The 20388-nt window shown below is 40.2% G+C and overlaps 1 protein-coding gene and 1 long non-coding RNA gene across 5 annotated transcripts in view; one reads left to right on the top strand and one right to left on the bottom strand.

Annotated features, from left to right (window-relative positions):
• Positions 1 to 20388, bottom strand: part of TBXAS1 (thromboxane A synthase 1) — a 229640-nt gene that overhangs the window by 112972 nt on the left and 96280 nt on the right. For all 4 annotated transcript variants that reach the window (XM_037389194.1, XM_037389190.1, XM_037389192.1 and 1 more), the window contains one exon: positions 13917 to 14013. In XM_037389194.1, coding sequence (XP_037245091.1) covers positions 13917 to 14013 — 97 coding nt within the window. The remainder of the gene's footprint in view (positions 1 to 13916; positions 14014 to 20388) is intronic.
• On the top strand, positions 456 to 17467 carry LOC119148697. The gene is made up of 3 exons (XR_005104462.1): positions 456 to 594; positions 1152 to 1249; positions 17283 to 17467. It is a non-coding gene; the product is annotated as an uncharacterized LOC119148697 (long non-coding RNA).

A 20388-nucleotide genomic window follows, 5' to 3' on the forward strand; every position in this document is an offset into this window, starting at 1 on the left:
GAGTGCAATCTTTGTATCCTAAAGCATACGCAAAAATAGGTCTAACTCTTTAGCTTGTAATCTTATACTATTTTTTCCCACAGGATCTCTAATTGCTTTTTGCAAATGTAACATTCATAAAGAAAATAATGTCCTGAAATGTTTTCATATTATACATTTTTTAAAAAACCCTTTCCTGTGAATGAACCAGTCACAAACTCAGTGTTTTCAACCTTTAGACATAAAGGTCACATGACAATGTGTAGAAAAAGTTAGTGATCTGTAGAGCCCTGTCACCAGAGAGCGATACTAGCAAGTGAGTTTCCTTGTTATTTAATAATTTTTGTTGAGTTTGTTTACTGAGATTCTTCATCAGCTTATAAACTTAAGAAGTTTGGTCAGATTTTCAAAGCAGTTTTTATATCCAGACCTTATGCTAGAGGGAACAAAGACAAAGTCAAAAGAAACACTGTGGGTTTATTTTTCCCCACAATGAATAAATAACCTTATCTTCTCCCTAGGCTTCTGCTCTGAAATAGCGAGACCATTTTGACTGAAAAATTCTAAATTGAAAATACTAATTGAAGCAGTTGAAGTTTGGTAATCTACTGAAAGGTAAACATTGTAATTGAAGACATTGGGCAACTTTAATGATATCAGCATTGCCTCTGCTACAATAAAGCTTCTTTGGAACTGATGAAACACCAGTCTAGTCCTGATGATATTAAAATGTGACTGAAGGTCAATGACTGGTTAAACTGGAATGTTTCTGAGCCATTGTTAAATTATTCAGAATTATTTTAGGAAAGCTGCATAAAAAGTGCAAGAGTGCAGTTTTAGCTTCATCTAAATGCGCATACTGAAAATGGAAAAGGAAATGGGGAAACTGTCCTTTGCAATTGCCTTGAAAAGGGAAAAGAAGAGTATCTTGTGTATCTTCAACTTACAATTAATCTAGCAGGGGAGAACAGCGCAAGACAGTTCTTGTTTTTACTACTTATTTCCCCAAACCCTTTTCTGCAAGAGCAAGCGTGAAAGGAAAAGAAGAAGAATGGGACATTATTTCAGTAAGGAATGTAGTTATTTTAGTTTCTATTGCTTAACACCAGTGAGAGGAGACTGGCAGGAGTAAATAATTAACAATGATCAACAAACCTTTTCTTTTGCTGCAGGATAGCTGCTTCCTGGTCACTGTATATATCTGTTGCTGCGTATGTGTCCATGGGGCTAAATGGAGCCCCCTTAGCTATCACTGAGCCTTCAGAAACAGGTAAATCAACATAAAAACGAGCAGTGGCCAGGTGTGCTCAAAGTAGGGAGCACTCTTTATGCCAGAGAGCTGGGAGCAAGCCATGCAGTACGAAGACAAGAATTTTACATCCCTCCTCTTTCCTTTTTCTTTTAAGCATGATGAGTTTAATACTGACAAAAAGCCAGCAGCACTGACAAGTGATCTGCAGCGTCCCTTGGTCGTGGTCAGGAGCACAGCATGCACAGCACAGTGCTTCCCCAGCACCTGTATAACACACTGTTCCCTTCCTAAAGCTCAGACCAGCCAACAATTTGCTATCAACTATTTACAACAAATGGTGCCAAGTTATGTGGTTGCTATATAAACAAAGAAGAATTCTCACTAGAAACTAAAATAAGACCTGCCGACTCATTTTTCACTTATGATCCGTAAGATTTATAGCTGTAACACACTGTCAGTGCTAAGGAGCGCATCATCTCCAAACATCCTTCCCATGGAGGTTTTACTCTTGCAGAATGAACATTATACAGTGTATGGTCGGGGGGGGGGGGGGGGGAGGCACAAATTTAGAACAAATCTACTGGAGTTTATCACCAGGCAATTTTGTAAAGACAGAAAAGAACCTTTCAGGCTTTGGTCAGAGAACTACTACAAAAACAGCTGCATCAATTGAAGATGCTACTACCCCATCAGCTGTTCACCATCCCCCATCTATTGGAGATTACCACCATTGAAATGGAGCTGGTGGAGAGCCCTTGTGAGCACTCATCGTCTGCTTCAGTGCCAGGTCAGCCTGCATAGTTTTAAAAAAGTCCACATTGATACATAAACTAAAATGGATTAGCTTCTGAGCTGAACCAGATGAGGAATGCTCACATGATCCATTTTGTAGGCCTTGCTGTGGGAATGGTGAGTCCTGCTAAGACGCCTTAAAAAAAGGTCGTTAGCATTGTGCTAGATAAGAATATCATCATTATATATAAAAAAAAATGAAGAAAGGAAAAAACCTTTCATATGTTTAAGTTCAAATATAAACATAAAGGCAGGTAAATGGATTAAGCTATCTGAATGAATAGCTAAAAAAGAATTAGTCCTACTATTATTGAGATGACAATACTACTTTTAAAAGACTTAAAATGAAGAGCAGAGGTTTGCAAGGATTCATATAATAATACCCACGTATATTACACTTACTACTCTCACTAAAGAAGAATGAACTTCACTAGCACCAAACATAAGTTTTGTATCACATCTGAGAAAGCTCATCCATGAAAAAAGTCACCTGCTTGCATAATAGTTAATAGAAAGGATTAAAAAGGGGGTGGGGGTGGTGGGAACTGATTTGTAGCCAATGGAGCTATTGGGAGAAATGATGCCCAGATGCAGCCTCTGGCACTGGAAGTGATCACAGCATGGGCTGCTGGAGGCTGGGCAGGTAAGTCACAAGGAAGATTACTGCCACTGTCTGTCTTGCTATTATGCTAGTCTTTTGACTTCTGCTGCTGGCCACCTTTGAAAGAGGACGCTCAGCTAGCCTACACAGATCTTAGGCATGATACATGACAACCACTCAAACTACCATATACTGCTGTGTCACATCTGCCCTGATTGCTCAGTGCTGAACATCTAGGCTTCGGGGTAGGTACATGTAAATCACCTCACTGTGTTGTCAGCATAGACCTGAAGGGGTTCCTCTGTCATCAGATGGTTCAAAGGGACTTTTGTTCATGAGCAGGTGAATTATCTCCAAATGTGGGTAAAGACATGAAAAAAAAGCAAAATAGTGGGTCTGAACTCTAATTGCTCAAGTATCTAAGAAAGCCAACTTGAATGTTGTGATCTGAGCCTATATCAATTTCAGAACAAGTGACAAACTAATTAGTCTTCTCCTAATAAAAGGAGACTGGGGAAGGCAGGAATTAAAGGACATGACAGTCCATTATATGTCAAGAATAGGGAAAAAGGAGAAAACTGTAAACAAAGCAAGCAATCTGCTACTGGTAAGTAACAGTTTCAGAGGTTAGGAGTGAGCAACTGTTGAAAACCCGTGCTATTAGGCTGAGCAAGCTTCAGAAAAAATATCCCCACAGCATATGCCCAAAGGAGTAGGATAAGTTGAACTTCCCTTAAAAAGCAACAAATCAACAGGAATCAAAGGTCGGGACCAGCAAAGACCAGCATGAACTGCCTGTCCACTCCACAGGTATCACACCTACTCATAATGCAGTCAGCTAAAGACAGGATTAGATAAGAAAGCAATACTGTATTTAAACAGGAAAAAATATTTATCATCCTTAAGATTTCACTTATTTTACACAGTAATAAAACATGTTCTTCAAATAAGGAACAGAGCCCTGGGAATAGATAGTCCTTTCTTGCCTGTAAGTGTTGTTTGTCTGCAGTGTTTAATACTTCAGTATTGAAAAAAAAAAAAAGTGCTGCAAAGTCAGTAAATAAATAGCCAATGTAAGTTTGATGAAAGATTGGCTCAGAAGACTGCTTTTGGCCTGAATAGAAAGATATGCTTTCATCCTGTTTTGACTATACTCATACATTTACCTAACATAATTGGATGTAGTTAATATTGCAGGAGCCTTCAAGCAGCGCACATTTCCCTCATTAGTGGGTTTAAAGCCTTAATGATATCTCCTGTGCTGCAGAAAAGCCCAATGTAGGCTTTAAAAGTGATTGGCAAGTTTCAACAGGAGAAAAACTGGGGGAAGAGAAGGCAAAACCTAATAAAACTCTGATCTTGTTTTCCTCAGTCATTTAGAAAAGGAAATTTTGCAGAACGATAGAAGAAATAAATTACATATTTAAAAAGGTAAGGATAAACAAGCCAAAAAAAGATAATTTCAAAAGCTGATCTTACAATAACTCAAAGAAATGTGAAAGAAACAGGGAGTGGTTAGAACGAGGGAATGTCCCTTCACATATCCACAACACACTACGACACATATATACTTAGTCCTACACAAGCTCCCTCTGACATAACCAAGTGCATATGCATAGAGTATTGTCAAATCAGCATCTTCCTACACCTGCAGGAAACCCACTTTTTTGTAGTTTCATTATGCAGCATTTCTTCCCCCCCACCCCCCTTTAAGTCTCAATAGAGTTGGCAGGGAAGCCTTGCATCTAAGAAACAGAATGTCACAATATACCATTAACTAAGTACATGCAAAGGGTTTGGTTTTTTGTTGTTTATTTGTTTTGTTTTGTTTTTATTGACTAATTTTGACCATTTTCCAGGAACAGAAATTTCACAGGCTGGTTTAGTTTCAATAGAAGCGTAATTATGTACAGCTGTATTCAGTATTTCTTAACTGCTTTGAACAATCAGTGAAAAGGAGATTTGCACACATTATCAGGCACTATCATTAGTGCTGTAAAGTACGTAATCCATCTGGTGTTCTGGTGTCTACCTAGGAGCAGGTATTGAACCAATGATGGCTGCAGTATAATCGCATAGAGAAAGAGCATTAAAAACAAACAAAACAACACAGCAACACTATAGTCATTTCTCAATACCAGATTGTCCTTGTGTTTGTGTTCCCCTATGGTTTTGCAAACCAATTTTTATATGTACAGGCATGGAGAGTGGAGAATTAAAAATGTAAATTTCATCAACATGCAGTTTTCCAGTCTTCACAGGGGAAGAGGTAGCAGGATACCATGGTGATGGCAGCACTGCAGCCCATTAATAAACCAGAGAAAGACTCAGGGATAGATTCAAGTACTTTAGACCCATGCTGAAAAATAACTTACTTCATAGTAAATCCTGCAAAAGATAAGATGACTGTACATCTCAACATCAGCCATGGTCTCAACCTACTGATTCATCATGTCTTGATGGGGGGCAAGGGAAAAGGAAACTTGTTTTTTAAATCTTCTAGCCTTCTTACAGTCAATTGCATTGCTTTTATATTGCCAAGGTTTATGGCCCATAGCATCTGAAAACAGCCAACCCATGTCTGGAAAAGAGAAAAAGTGGAAAGTTTTTATTTTGTATTCCATCTGTGTATAACCCATCTGTTTCCACCATCACTGTTAGTCCTTCATACAGGAGGAATCAGCCAATTTTGTTTGCTATCTTACCTGGAAATGTGACAAATATTAGTGTTTGCTTACTCAATTAGAGATTTATAAATCTCAAGCAAACAAATTCACATGACCTACCTGGACAACAATATATTAGCCAGTTAAAATAGCAGCCTCTTAAGAATTGTGGCTTTCTCCAAACCAGCTATGATCTGACCACCACTGCTGGGGATATGCTGACCTCCTGCAAGAGAGCTCCCTTCAGCCATGACAATATAGAAAACCTTCCTCAATCAGCAAACCATCTAAGTAACTGCTCAAAGGAAATAAAATGTCAGTTAGATGTTCTCCTCTTTAACAGAGGGTCTTTCCAAATAAGTCAACCAGACCATCCTCAAACTAACTGGACTTAACTGCAGTCATTGTTTCAGAATGCTTGCTTTAAACCATTCTGTGGCACTCCAAACTATCATTATCAACATCTTCCTAAACTTTCAGAAGTCTTAATCAAGAACGTAAATGTGTGAGAAGAGACCATGTTTGCCCTCTTTACCATGCAAGGCACAGAAAACCAAAGTCTCTTATTTACAAGAATGTCCCCATTCTGGACAGACGATTAATAAACGTACTTAGGTAAATACACACTCATGGCTCACTGATTTGAATGAGATATAAGAATGGGCAGAGAAGTAAAACTGCTAGCATCTTTTTAGGATTAGTAGTCAGCAGAGGCACATGCCAGATGTTCAAGGTAAATAGAAATGAGCTTTTCCACTTCGCAGGATGGAGATGTCACAATTGCCTTTTCTGAATTAGAACTACAAAAAAAAGAAATTAAAAACTTGAGAGATGATAATCCTCAAAATGCATTCAATTGAATCTGTTAATATTAACTTTACTACTTTAGGGTGTTTTTTGAAAAATACTTTAAAATAGAAAGTTATTTAAAAGGAAAAAATAAAGAGCTTTTCAATAAAACTTTTCCCTCTACATTTCTGAACCTTCTTTTAGGAGCAAACAAACAACAACAAAAAAACCCCCTCTCATCATAACTATTTGAATTAACAGATAAACCAAATCCCAACCCTTTGCCATCAGTTCTCAAGCACTAACATTCACTAATGACAATGTTCAGCTGGAAATTCCCAACATACTCTTTTACATTTGTTAAGGTGACAAAGCACTTCCTAAATGATTTGCCTTTGTGCACACAGGAATTCTGTAGCAAAGCCAAAATCTGAGCTCAGAGCTCCTAAATCCCAACCTAAAGCCCTAATCACAAAACCAGATTTCATCTCACTGGGATTCAGAGAATCAGGTGTTTCCCAGAACACAGTCTACTAATATGTCAAGTCTTTCTTTAAGGCTAACTGAAGCCAGAGTCTGATTAATTTTGCAGTCAACAGCAGTGATCATTTGACAACATTAGTTTTGTGCTATTGGCTTCAGCATATGGGGAATAAAGGGCAGTTTGTTGTGCTTGCACAAAAAGACATACAGTCTGAAAGAAGTGACCCTCTCAATATTTGTATTTTAATTTTAAAGTCTCTGTTGCAAGCCTATGCACTGACACTTGAAAACATTTAAACAAAACTGGATTAAATTGCTCAGAAAAATTAACCAGCAAGCTCTGAAAACAAAATGAGGAAAGAAAAAAGAAATCCAGAATTAAAAGCTATATTACCAGGTAGAGAAGGTGGCAAAATAATTACATATATGTTGACCAAGCTAGAAAGGTATCCTAGTATGTTGAGAAGACAGCCATGGAGGCACACTGGGGAAAGAAACCAGATACATCATTATGGTTGTTAAGACCAGGAGCTCCTGCTCCAGCACAGCCCAATGAGAACCATCAGGTCAAAACAAGGATAAGAGCTCTTGCTCAGCTCCCTGGCAGGGACTGGCACTGGAAAATCACCTAGTCATCTGGGCTCACATGGCAGTACAACAGCACCCACAAATATGCAGTCAAACAAATTAATATTAAACAGTTAAGTGCTATACAGCCAAATGCATTCCCCGCTAGCATAATTCCCTTTCTATAATGATGCTGTACCAGCCAAGATTTCAAACCAACTGATCTAGCAGCTGTATAAAACTGCTAGGCAAAAAAGTAAATCTTAATAAATTCACTGCTTGGACACCTTTTCACTTATCCTCGTAAGGCACAGAACGATTTTTGGAAGACCTGAATATTCTCTCAGCTCAGTGAGACTGAGCCTTATTGTATATGTGGCAGGATCGACACTTGCTTGAATTTGTCCTACAAAGTCAGAGGGGGAGGGAGGAGAGAACATTTCAGCTCTGCATCACAAAGAACTGGATGTTCAAGGCATGGTCCTGCCATCAGGCATGATGGCTTTGCTGCAACAGGAACAGGAATGTCACCATGGCATGCACAAAGAGGCACATTTTGTGAAGTTTCTGTAATAAGGTGTGGCGCAATTGATGCCTGCAAGGCTCTAGTGAGGACTAGAGATTCAGCATCTCCTCAAATCACAAAGAAACCCCAAATCAATACATGTGCACCTGTTTGTATCCATATATACAAATATGCACACATGCGGCTGTAACAACTCATCCTGTGCTGTGTCAGCTCCAGAAGAGTTATGCTGGTCACCTTCCACATCCTATCTGAACCAAACAAAACCCACAATGAAACAAGGTGAAGGAACTGGAAAATGAAAAAACATACCTAAAAAAGGCTGAGGCAGTGAAGAAATTTAAAGCACGTTCTTTCCCTCCACTGCCACAAAAACCTGCTTGTTTTTAAAACTAAATATCACAATCAATTAGTAGCACATACTGGAACACCACTTGTGTACTAAACCATCCCACTGAACAGTCATTTTAAAGGGTGGAACAGTTAAGATCTCATGATATACTTTTCATAATTTTTTTCTCATTTGTTTGAATCATTTTCCAAATATTGACTTACCCACTGTCATACTGTGTGTCACTAGTACTGCAAACCACGCACCCATGCAAAAGTAAGCCTCCAACAAAGCACACTCATCATCTGTTTACAAACTGAGTTCATCACACTTTGCAACAACAATTTGGAAATAAACAAAGAAATTCACATGAAAGGATAATGACCATGGCATAGACACAGCTGGAAATAATCCTAGCATATTTAATTTGAAGGAAAGAAACATTTTTAAACCAACCAACCAAGGGTACAGGGTCAAGACAGGATACATTGGATATGCATCTTTTGCAATAGTACACAACTATTCATTCCTTAACTATTTTTACATTACATGTCTTCAAATTAATACATTAGTGGGTTTATTTTTCAAAACAAAACAGGTATTTGTCGGAGAGGGACTGAAGAAACAGCCCAGGCCAGAAGCTGGATGAGACTATGGGTCTGGAAACAACTGAATTACCGCTGTTTACTGAATGACGGCACATCAGTGGGTTGCTGTGTACAGATAATACCTGTACTCTAAAAATCAAGGCAGAAGGCATTGAGTAAGATCTTGCATAAGACACACAAGCGACCCTTTACTTGCAAAAGGCCAAGAACACAGACACACAAGTCAGCTCCTGAGGCACCACGCTGAGCTATTTGAAGCCAGTTGTGCTTCCCAGCCCCACTCCAGAGATGCATAATCACTATCAGTTGGTGTAGGGTCACCTGAAGTTAATGTAAGTAGGCTGATTTATGCTGGCTGAGGGCCTGACCCAAAATTCAAGAATTACTGGATGGTTGATGTTGGAAGGGACCTCTGGAGGGCATCTGGTATCAAATTTGGATAGACCTTTTGACAAGCAATATACAGACACATTTCTTGCCAGCACTGTGTCCCCTTAGCAAGAGACCAAAAAGAAGAGCAGATACAGAGGTGTGTCAGCCATCCTGGACCACAGTTGAATGAGATGCAGCAAACAGGTGCTTTCCTATTTGGTGGTTGTATTTTATTTGTTTAAAGCCACAAGTAGGCCTGAAGCTTTACAGATTTAACAAAATAATGATGAAGCAAACAGCTTGGGGTAACAGGCAAATTCTGCAAGTGAAAAGAATAATCCTATCCCACATGGAAAAGAGTAATCGTACCCCACATGGATGAACGAGGAGAGAAGGAAGGGGAAGTATAGAAGAGCAAAAAGAAACATTCTCATACAACATACTTTTCCTTCAAGAGGGATACAAGGAATTTGTACTGCCATTTATATCAGCTTTCATGCTACTTTTTTGTTCTTACTTTTACCACTTCATTACTAGTTGTTATTAATTCACTGTTACTTTTTCCACTGTAGCAGCAAAGCTCCTGGCAAGAAAACTGTGATGTTTTCTTACAGCTATTTGAATTGGTGTAGATTTTTGTATTTAAAAATGTCACCATCCTCCAGCTGGTTGGCATGCAGATTTACGGATTTTGTCTGGATCAACTACTAGTTTCCACATGTGATAGCCGCATGAATCCTGGCAGAGAACTGACTCGCAGTCTGGCAAACCTTGACTAGCCAGGACTTACCTTTGCCTTGGGGCTCACTGATCCACATTTTTAGCAGATTCTTTGGCCTACAACTTCTGAATCATTTAAATGACATACCAGGTAACATCTCTCTTCCCATTGCTTAATCTTAACACTCTGCTTCTACATTTTTTAAAGTACACTTTAACAATTCTCAAGCACTAATTCAAAAACAAATTTTCAATGCAGAAATTAAAAACAATCTGAAAACACATTATGTATCATTATCCTGCCTGGCAGAATGCAACAATCATAAACCTATCTCACTCACAACACAGTAAGGCAACTAGGAAGTCTTAGTGCTCCTAAAAGAAAACTTCTATTAAACGGCTGACTTACCATAGTTGTGAGAAAAAGGTATCATTTACTGCAGCACCGCCCTGCCTAAAATGCTGGCTGAGGTTTCCATGGTTAACCTAAATTAAAAACAATTCCATACTTTTTGGCAGAAGGTCTATAAGCTAATTTTCTTTTCTTCTTCAACTCTAATTAAAAACATAGGGAAAAGGCGTCATATGCCTCAAGTATGAAGGTATGTTACAGTAGATATTTTTGTTTTTAAATGGCTACAATGCTTACCTTAATCAAGTCAAAATTAAGTGGGAAAGTAGAATATCGTTATTGCCTTCCTGTGATTATACAGTTAACCATAAATATACCCCATGCCTCAGGGCATTAGCACCCTGTGTGCTGGACTTGGTTGCTTGTTCTAAAAGGAAGTGAACCCTAATGCAGATTTGATCTGCAATCACTATACACTTCTGTCACAAGAATTACTGATCAGTAACTCAGAAACAACAGAAGAGGGCAAAGGAACCTAAAAGGCTTTTTACAGCAATATTTGAAAGATACTGATAGTAAAGACATGAAATATGTAATATCAAAGGGGAACATAACTGCATAAAATGAGCAGTAGTTTGGCTTCTGTTCACATGCAAAATCTACTTTGTCTATGTAATGTGTGAGCAGGTCTGAGAAGTGTACAACTGGTCCAGGTCTCTCTGGATGTGGGGACAGGACACAAGATGCCTCCAAAAGAGTCTTCTCAGCAGATTAAAACCACCCTGATTCCACAAAGGTCTTCTGATGACTTCCCAGCAAGCAGCCCGCAAATGCACAATCCCAGATTAAGGTCATTCTTCTTAGAAGCATTCAAAAGCATGACATCATGTTATAGACAGCTTTGATAAAAGCTCAGAGTTCACTGAATCATCATCTTACCCACTTCTATCAAGTACATCCACTGTTTGCAACCATTCACAAGTTCAATTTAACATTGTCTCTTACTTTAATATATACGTATTTTAAGATTAATTGAAAGAAAACTGAAAGAAACATCAAATGTAATATTTTTCTAGACTTAGCTTTTAGAATTAAACTTGCACGTCCTGCAACTCAGTGACACTTTGTTAACACACAATTGCTACAATTGCTACAGAGTATGGTGCATAATATTTCTTTGCAGCATTCTGAGTTAAATAATTCACAATTCACCGCTGGTAGATGAAGTACAAATATGAATTTTGGAAATGCAGTTGGGAAGGTGGAAAAGCACAGTGGGTTTTCCCACAGCCTGTTCAAACCCAGAGGTCTCACCCCCTTCCCATCCTTCTCACCCTTAAAAACTGACAGTCTTAAGCTAAAAAATGTCTTTGGGTTGAAATAACAAGCATGTGCCATGCCCAGATGGAAAGATATTAGCCTAGCTTTGTGAGCAGCACTGACTCCAAAGTCAGTTCTGCAGCTACTCATCGGTAGACCATTTGGGGAAGGAATAGGTAAGATAAGGTAGGGAGATCTATTTAGCATTTTGAATTCTCCACTAGCAAATAGAAACCCTCACTCAAAGTAGAGGAGCTTGCTTTGAGTAATTTTAAAATACATAAACAGAAGCAACCCTATTAAAAGTCTTTAAATGACATTTATTCAGTCAATATGAGAAGAAAGAATTCTATTACTTGGAAAGTGCTTTTCTCACTCTCACCTTTCAATTATTTTCCACATATAACCCAAATCGTATCTGAATAAATTCCACTGGCCTTCATTACATACCATTCAGCATTATTTATTTTCATATAGAATCTTTAGTGTACAGGATAGCTGAACACTTCACCAAGAGAGCTGACTGAATTAAAGAGGAGAGGCAGCTTCCAGTGTTATGATTCAAGACAGGGAAAAAGATCCCCAGGTTAGATGTGGAGGGATGCAGAAACAGAAGGCTGCTTATCTTCAGTAAATGAAAAGCAATGGCTGGAGGAGGGAGAACAAAGTGGAAAGTGAGAAATAACAATGCTCAAAGGTTGCAGCTGTGTGAGAAGACCATAGAACAAGGAGATAAAAGTATATAAGATGAAGCAAGTTCATTTGAATTAGACTCATGGGCATTAAGCAAGTCAGAAATAGCAACTGCACGTGGGGGGAAACTATTCATTTTGTTAAAGACAGGCCTAGAAGTTAAATTTTCTCATCTGCCACAGGCTTTCTGGTTAGTGGCAGAGATGTTACTCAGTCTGTGCCTCAGTTTCTCATCGATGAAGTAGGATGTGTAGAAAAGCCACAAATGGTTCAGGGGACAGTTAAGTGAGGAGGGCAAGACAGGAACCTACACAGACAGCTATACCTAACAGATCCCTGATGAAGAAAAAAAGGGGAGGGAGAGAAAATGCCTATAATGGCCTGGCCTACCTGAATTTGAGAGAGGAACACAAATGTTACAGACCATGACAGATAGATGTACAACCACAAGAGAGAGAGATAAACCTCTGGTCATAAAAGCCTGGAGAAAAAGAAAAATTTTGTCAAATAAGAAGGGTGAGAATGCATGGACAAATACATTCAAAGACAAAGCTGACTAAAATTAAGAGCAGAATAAGTTTCTGAACGTACTCTCAAAGGAATGATCTCTAATTTCAGGGAGGTGCTATTTGGGCATCAGCTACTGCTATGAATAGTGGGTACAGTCTACTACTTTCAAATAAACAAGAGAAAAGTATGAAAAAGTTACAAACAGGAAGAAATAGGGTTCCTGCTTGGGGGTGGAAGAAAGGAAGGGGTGGGAAATTCATTCATATATAGAAAAAATGGGGGAAAGACCCTTGCCACCCACAACAACTTCAGCCTGAGAAGCTTGCACGCTGGGATTCTTCCATTCATATGTGAGTTATAGGCAGAACAGAGGGCAGCAGGTACACGTGGTTATTAAATAAGATGCAGGTAGTCACAAGATGAACCTCATGTACCAAAAGAAGCAAGCAGAGGAGACAAGCAGTCTGCAAACAGACTGTCTGGTTGCAGAGAGGATCAGAGGGGCACAGGAGACAGACAGCTGATCAGAGATGAAATTTCCCCCCAGGGTACAAACAACACTCCTGAATACATGTGAGTTTATTTGAGCAGGTTTGAGCATACAAAGGGGCCAGAGGGAAGCAGGGAATGGATGGCACTGAGGCGGTGTGCAGTCACAGTGACAGTATTTCCTTGTAAAATGCTGAGGAACTGCTGGAAATCTTTACTATTCCTCTGGCCATTCCCCCCCTCATTATTTGTTCTAACCAGTACTTGAAAAGAGCTTTTCAATATATAAGTGTGTAATCAACAGCATATGTATAATCCTTGCTAGCTCCAACTTCATGCTTTGCTACTAAATATTTTCAGTGAGAAGTACAACAAAACAACATACGTTGGCTGCAGGAGGCATGTCCCTGTCCAAAGCAGCCTGCTCCTGCCCTAGAAAGTCTAAAAGCACAAAACAGACCACGAGTGGGAGAAAGCAAATAATACTGTCCCCATGTTATATTGGCAACCAAGGAAGAAAGACATTAAGTGATTTTCCCAAGATTTCACAGGAGGTCACTGGCAAAACTGGATATTGAAACCCTCTCTCTTCAGCATCTATCTGGTGCCCCAGCCACAAGGCAGTATATCTCTTTTAAGAACATTCCCTTTCACCCTCAGAGTGTCCTGGTAACAAGAGTACAGGAGTCTTTGACTGAAAAAAAAAAAAATATATATATATATAAAAAAGTTTATACAGCTTTAAGTCTAATTGAACCATGTTGTACTTTTCCCGTTTCCAGCTCCCTTGCAGTCGCTTTTGGTCTGAGCTCAAATTAACAGTACTTGCAACTCCATCCACAAAACCAGCCCTCTTATCTACTTACAGTTCTGTTGGTGAAGTTACTGAAGTCTGTCACTAAGATTTGCTTGATCATCTCTGGTGCAGACACCACCACAAACATCTGGCGACCAATGTAATACCTACAAAGAAAGAAAACAGAGAGTCATCTTAGCAGATAATGACTATCAGAGAACCATCTCCTTCCCTAAAACACATCTTTTGGCTTGAAAACCCTTGCCATGAACAAGCACCACAGAAAATATATTCCCTTGGGAAAAGCAGTATCTTTCCCCATCCCTCTCAATCACTAAATTAAGCTGCATGGTCCTGGAATTTAAAGGAAACAGCTTAAAAACTTTTACTGATTAATCAATACTCAGCCAACATTTTAACGTAAAGGTTTACACACTCTGCTCACTATGAATTCTGTACAAAGTGATGTACTATCAGTAAACCAAACTACAGAGGGGCAGAACATTAGAAACCAACAACCCAAACAATCATGAAAGACCTACAAAATTGATCATCCTGCAGTTAGCTACATAAAATATCTTCATGGCAAAGGCCAATCTGCAATGAGCCTTTCCAGAAGTCCAGCGTGGCTGCAGTAAAGGCGCGCTTCCACCACTTATACTAGCACGGGAACAGAGTGCATCCCAGACACCAGGCTCTGCATTACCATGAACATAAACATCTAACAGATACCATCTGAACCTTACATAACGCTCAAGGGGGGACAAAACAGAAAGGTTTCACCAAGTATAAAGGAATTAATAAAACTTTAGAAGACAACTGGGTGATAGGGGTTCTCACTCTCTGCTCGTACACCGTCTATTTCCCCGTTCCCAGTTTAATCTGATCTTGTGGTGCTAGTCTCTGTCCTTGGGGGACTTCACACCATTGTGGATGCTGCCATGGTACTAGGACCCACCGCAACCCCACAGCTCCTTGAGGTTCAGAGCTCCGTCTCCAGCAGCATTCCCTGCCAGGCCCACAGGCACTCCATGCTTGGCTGCCCTAAGGGAGGAAGAAGTACCGCCAGCAAGCAGAGGTTGCCTTTGCCAACTGCTGGACCAGAAATACTGTGCAGTCACTGTTGCCTTTGCTCTGCCAGGGGAGAGGAAAAGGAGGCTGGAGGCAGGCACAGGAGGAAGGTCAGGCAGCCTAGAGTAGAGCACAAGAGCAATATTGCAGATACTGCAATACCGTGGTAATATCGGTGCCTGATCAATTTGCTATGATATAGCTTAGTATCAATATATTGCTTATCACCTGTCTACATTGCAGCAACAGAACAGAAAAGCAAACCCTGAGCTGAATTAAATTTAGTAACTGGAGGTTCCCATGGCAATGAAGCTGCAGCAGCACCGATTTCACCGAGGGCAAACAAGTCAGACAAATACCTTGATTCCAAAGCAGGGTTTCAGAGTCCACCTTGACCCCCATACCACCAAAACTCATAGCAAACAAATGGCAGAGAAGGACAAGAAAATAATGTTCTTCAGGAAGGAACAGATCTTCTCTGGTGGGCTTCCAGAGGAAATTGTTATTTCCCAAATCCAACCCACAGGCTCCACTTGAACCTTAGATACTGGTGGTACAGTTTATTAAAATAAACCTTTTTAACTCCTCCAGTTTCCTAAACCACAGCAAAGTAGCTCTCTGTTAACAGTCAACCTTTTCTTCCAAATACTAATAGGTGCATAAGAGCTGAGGCCTCATTTAAAAGATTGCTTTGATCAGAATCTTTAGCCCTACATGCCCCTTTTGCACGTACGTTGTACAACTTCTCTGGCATCAGAGAGGCAAAACAAGCTCCCAAGGCAAAGACCCATGCCACTCCCAACCCACCCGGGATAATCAACCATGAATACTGACCTTGCACACCCACACCTCCCTTTTCTCTCCAAGTTTGAGTTCCTAGTCTCATTTAATGGTTAGTGACTGATGGTCCTCCAACACACAGCTTTTCACAGGGACCAAATACCTAACACCAGACTCCAAATCTGAATCACAAGCTGGTTATGTCTACCCGGATAGCTTAACTTTGACCACCAAGAGGCACCACATGATACATCATACAAAGCACGTGGTGTGTGTGAGAGAGAGACACTTAGCTTATTTCAAACTTGGGAAGTTGCAGAGCTCCAGCTCCAGTCCAGTGAAATAACAGGGTGGTACTCACAGTTGGAGTTCTTACATCACAGTACACTTTGTGCTTGAAAGCACTCAGGACTTAAGTTTGGGACAGGAGAATCTCCTACTCAACTCAAGCTGCTTTTATGAGAGAGTGATTCACAAGCCAGGCTTATGCAAACAAATCCATTCATCATCCTCCAACTCAGACCAGTCACTCAACTCCCAGTTCTGCCTCCACAGCTAAGCTCTTTCTATTTTATTTTATTTACTCTTCTCTAACTTTCTATCCATAGGCACTTGTTACTCCTTTCCTTATCCAGTTATAAATAACGGCACAAAAGAAGAAGAATGGGAAATATTCCCCTAAAATTCATAAACTGAAAATACTGAAAAAAAATCTTAAATTGTTTTTTAAGAAAAGTTCTGCCTACTTTTAAAAAATGACTGCTATAAAGCACACACAGACTGCCATCTTTTATTGTATCCCAAACAGCAAAAGCTCTCTTCCCGTCTCTCTTCCATTCTCCTACCTCCAGTTTATAACCTTTCTAACATTTTCTAGGTACACAAAAAGGAGAGAGGGGGTGTTTGTATGGACATTCTTTGGAAGTCAAAATTCACAGGCAAGGAACATGACTTCCATGAGCCTCTCCTGAAGTTAAGGAAAAAGGACAAGTAGAGCTAAACATGAAACAAGATCATCTGAGCTATTTCATTTAGCGGAAACAGGTCCAGAACCTGCAAAGCCACCAGAGACATGCTTAACTGAGTTTTCACATATTTAAAAACCTTTGCAGAATTAAGGCCTCAGTCACAAAACAAGAGGTTATCTCCCAACTGGGTTTGTTGCTTTGGTTTTGTGTTTTTTTCTAACTTGTTCCAAAATGGCAAGTAAAAGATAAAATCCTCCTGAACAATAATCTGTTCTTCCCAAGTAAATAATGTATTCACCCCTGCCATGTAACTTCATTTTGATTCTGTATTACTACATGAGGATATCACCAGTCTCACAGACTTAGATTTATTATTGAACAAAACCAGATATTCTTGTCAGATTTTAATAAATAAGAGTTTGAGAAAAACAAAAGCCTCCTGGCAAGTGCATTACAAATGGATTCATGAATAATTTAGGACAGCACTTTTTATTAACTTTCTCTAGGTTAATCTTTTCACAGGGCTTGTCCACACATAAAAGTCCTACCTTTAACTACAGTGATACAGTACCATTATACTGCTTGACCCAACCCTTTGTAATATTTTCATGTTTCAGGGTTTAATGCAAATGCTTGGGACTGTCTGGCTCATTCCTGCAGAGAAACAAGAATACGTGAATGTAGTACAGTATCCTCAGATTGATGCAACCCGTCCATATGGGAATCTCTTGTAACACTGCCATACCGGTAAAAATAAATGTCATGACCCACGCATGAGTATAATTTTCCTGTGTAGATGAGGCCTCAGTTATTTGAGTTATGCTGTTGGGGCATTTCTATTACATTTCAGCTTAAATTGCAGTCCTCCAAAATAGAGGAAAAAAAATCATATTTTTCAGACCAGCAGCTTTATCTCTGTTGGAAGATGAGACAGGAAAGACCCAGTACGACTACATGAGGACAGTATTAGCTTCCTCCAGCAGATGAAAGGATGGATGACAAACCATCATCCCAGTGGGCTGCTGGTGCAGAAGTAGGCAGCCCTGTGCTGCACCATTCCCAGGAAGGCCAGGCAAAAAGTTTTTCAGTGTACAATGGAGGGCATGGATCTACTCCCAGAAGCTGCAGAAGAGGCAGGATGCCCTCCAGCGTATTTATTAAAAGGCTCACAGATCAAGGGGGTGGTTATGTTATAGTATATTGAGCAAATGAAGTTAATCTGCACCCAAAGTGTTTTAATAACTGAAGAGGCTACAAACACCCAACACACTCAGCTGCAACAGTGTGACTTGTAAGAGCAGACAAGCACCACTCTTACGGTAAGTATGAAAAGGACAGAGACTTCTACCTTGTGGTCAGGTTCCACACAAGATGTTGCAGTCCTCTTTGCAATGATTTAGTCATTTAGTAAACATGCCTTTTCTTTTACCCAAGAAGGAGTGGCAATCCAGCAATGATTTCTGCTGTTTTGCACGTGCACCACTGTTGCTTTCTGCAGAGATGTGGCCCAGGTGTCTCAGTCTGCACCTAATGCCTGATGTGACCATGGCCACAGAAGTTACCACATGGACATCACAGATACCTGCCAAGTCCAACTACGAGCTGAGGTAGGAGCAGCGAGACAAGAGGCAGAATGGACTGCCATGTCCCTCCTGCAACACCCAAGCACACCATCTCCCTTCCTAGTGTTTGCCAGGGACCCCCCTAGGAACGCAGGTTTCTTTTCTCAAGGCAATGTTGTGGATCAATCAGCTACTTTTAATTGGAAGGACCAATTCAGCATTATCCTTTCTGTGTCCCCAAGATCACTCTGGCCCCACTGCACCATCATCTGCTGCTGACAGCATTCCCCAGGTCCTGAGCTGTGGACTTGCTCTCTGAGCAAAGCTCACAGCAACGTTGCCTTGCTGCACAGGAAAAGATGGAGTGCACACGCAGTACATCATGGCAAAGGGCCATATGTTTTTGTATAACACCCGTGTGGGAAACACCTGCAACCCTTTCACCTTGTTTATAATGCCACTGTCAATTCACAGAAGACTGATCTCCCTATCTATTATCAGTCTCATGTATTACAAACACATCACATTAATCATAAAACACATATATGCTGTTAGGCAATAAACAAGGCTTTGTTTTCTATGCTGCAGTCTGGTAAAGTACACAAAGATCATCTGGAAAGCTAAGTGAAAATAGGAAATTTTATTATCTCTATCTTCCTCAGGGAAGAACAAAGAACCAGGAAAAAAAGGGGGTAAAAAGGAAAGATATGCAAAGACACAGAGATACAGGGGGGAAAGCTAATTTTCATAGGAGATGTTTCCTTCCAAAAAAGTTCCTTGATCACTCAGCCTCTTTTGTTTAGAGACACCTATTCACTGCAGACAGAGAAACGCAAAATCGAACAGCACAGTGTTTGTTCAAAATAGGACTGAAGCCTAGCGTTACTTGCTTAATTATTTCAGAAGTCAGCAAATTGATTTGTCATGAGCACTGTCCCCTTCCAGCTCTTGCAGGCAATTCAGACTCTGTAGGACTAAACGATACACAACGAGCTGATGCAAAGCCCAAACGCAGTCTCTACAGAGAGGGTTACTTTGGGCTGAAAAGAAGGGAAAGGAGGGGTCAAAAATTTACCAGCTACTGTAAGTCCCATTATTATTTGTGTTACATTAGCAGCTAGAGGCTTCCAGGGTCTGCAGGCCCTGATTTGGCAGGAGTTATACATAAGTAGAAGGTTTATTCTAGACCTGTGGAGCTTACAATTGAAATAACGGGGATTGGCAAACTGGGGGGGAGACAAACAAACTCCCTCCATTTTCCATCCAAGGGACTGGGGGACAGGCAGGTATGGAGGAGCTCGGAAGTATCAGCAATCACCTTTATTTTTTTATTGTTGACAACCTGTAAGAACAGAGCTCTTCAGCTGCTGCGTACACCTGGAAATCCCAGACCAGCTTTCTTCAGGCAGGGGTAAGTTTGCTGGAAACTGGGGAGCTAACTCCTCTGCCACTTCTCCTGTGTCCCAGGCTGTGACTTTAGCTGGCAGGGTGCCTTCCCAGACTATTTTTATAAAGCACTGACAAGCTGAGTATCTCCGGATTAAAGAACCAAGAAATGCACACTACCACTTAAGAAAAACCCTAGAAACAGGGGAACTTACTGCACATGGATATGAAGCCCTGGTAGCACTGAGCGGTCTCAGGCATGAAGAAAAGTTCCAAAGCACAGCTCTGCCAACACACACACCTCAGCCAGAGACTAATCCAACCCATTGTGTAAATTCATGAAAAAGAGGACATGGCCGCAGTGATTTCTATTTAAGTATAAATTGTTCCTCATTTCCTTTTTTGATGAATTACACTTCTTTTCACGTCATGAAAGCTTTAAAATAAGCACATAGAACTATTAATTTAATTCCTGCCTGTATTAAAAATATCATGTAACAAGGTGCCGAGACTTGCACGCTTTCTGCGCTGCTCTGTATTGCCATGCATCTACTTCTTCGTCCACATAGCTTGGATTAAAAATGCTATCTTCTACATACCAAGAACCTCTGTGCTATCTCAGACTTGCACCTTGCCAAAAGACCTCTGCTTTCTGACACGCTTATGGAAGTATCAAAAAGAGAAAAAAAAATCTGGGATTATTTATATTCTCCCCACCACCAAAAGCACAGCTATTTTTAAAGGAGCTCCTCCCTTGTCAGGTGCAATAACAAAC

This window comes from Falco rusticolus, chromosome 5, assembly GCF_015220075.1.
Source record: "Falco rusticolus isolate bFalRus1 chromosome 5, bFalRus1.pri, whole genome shotgun sequence".
Taxonomy (NCBI): domain Eukaryota; kingdom Metazoa; phylum Chordata; class Aves; order Falconiformes; family Falconidae; genus Falco; species Falco rusticolus.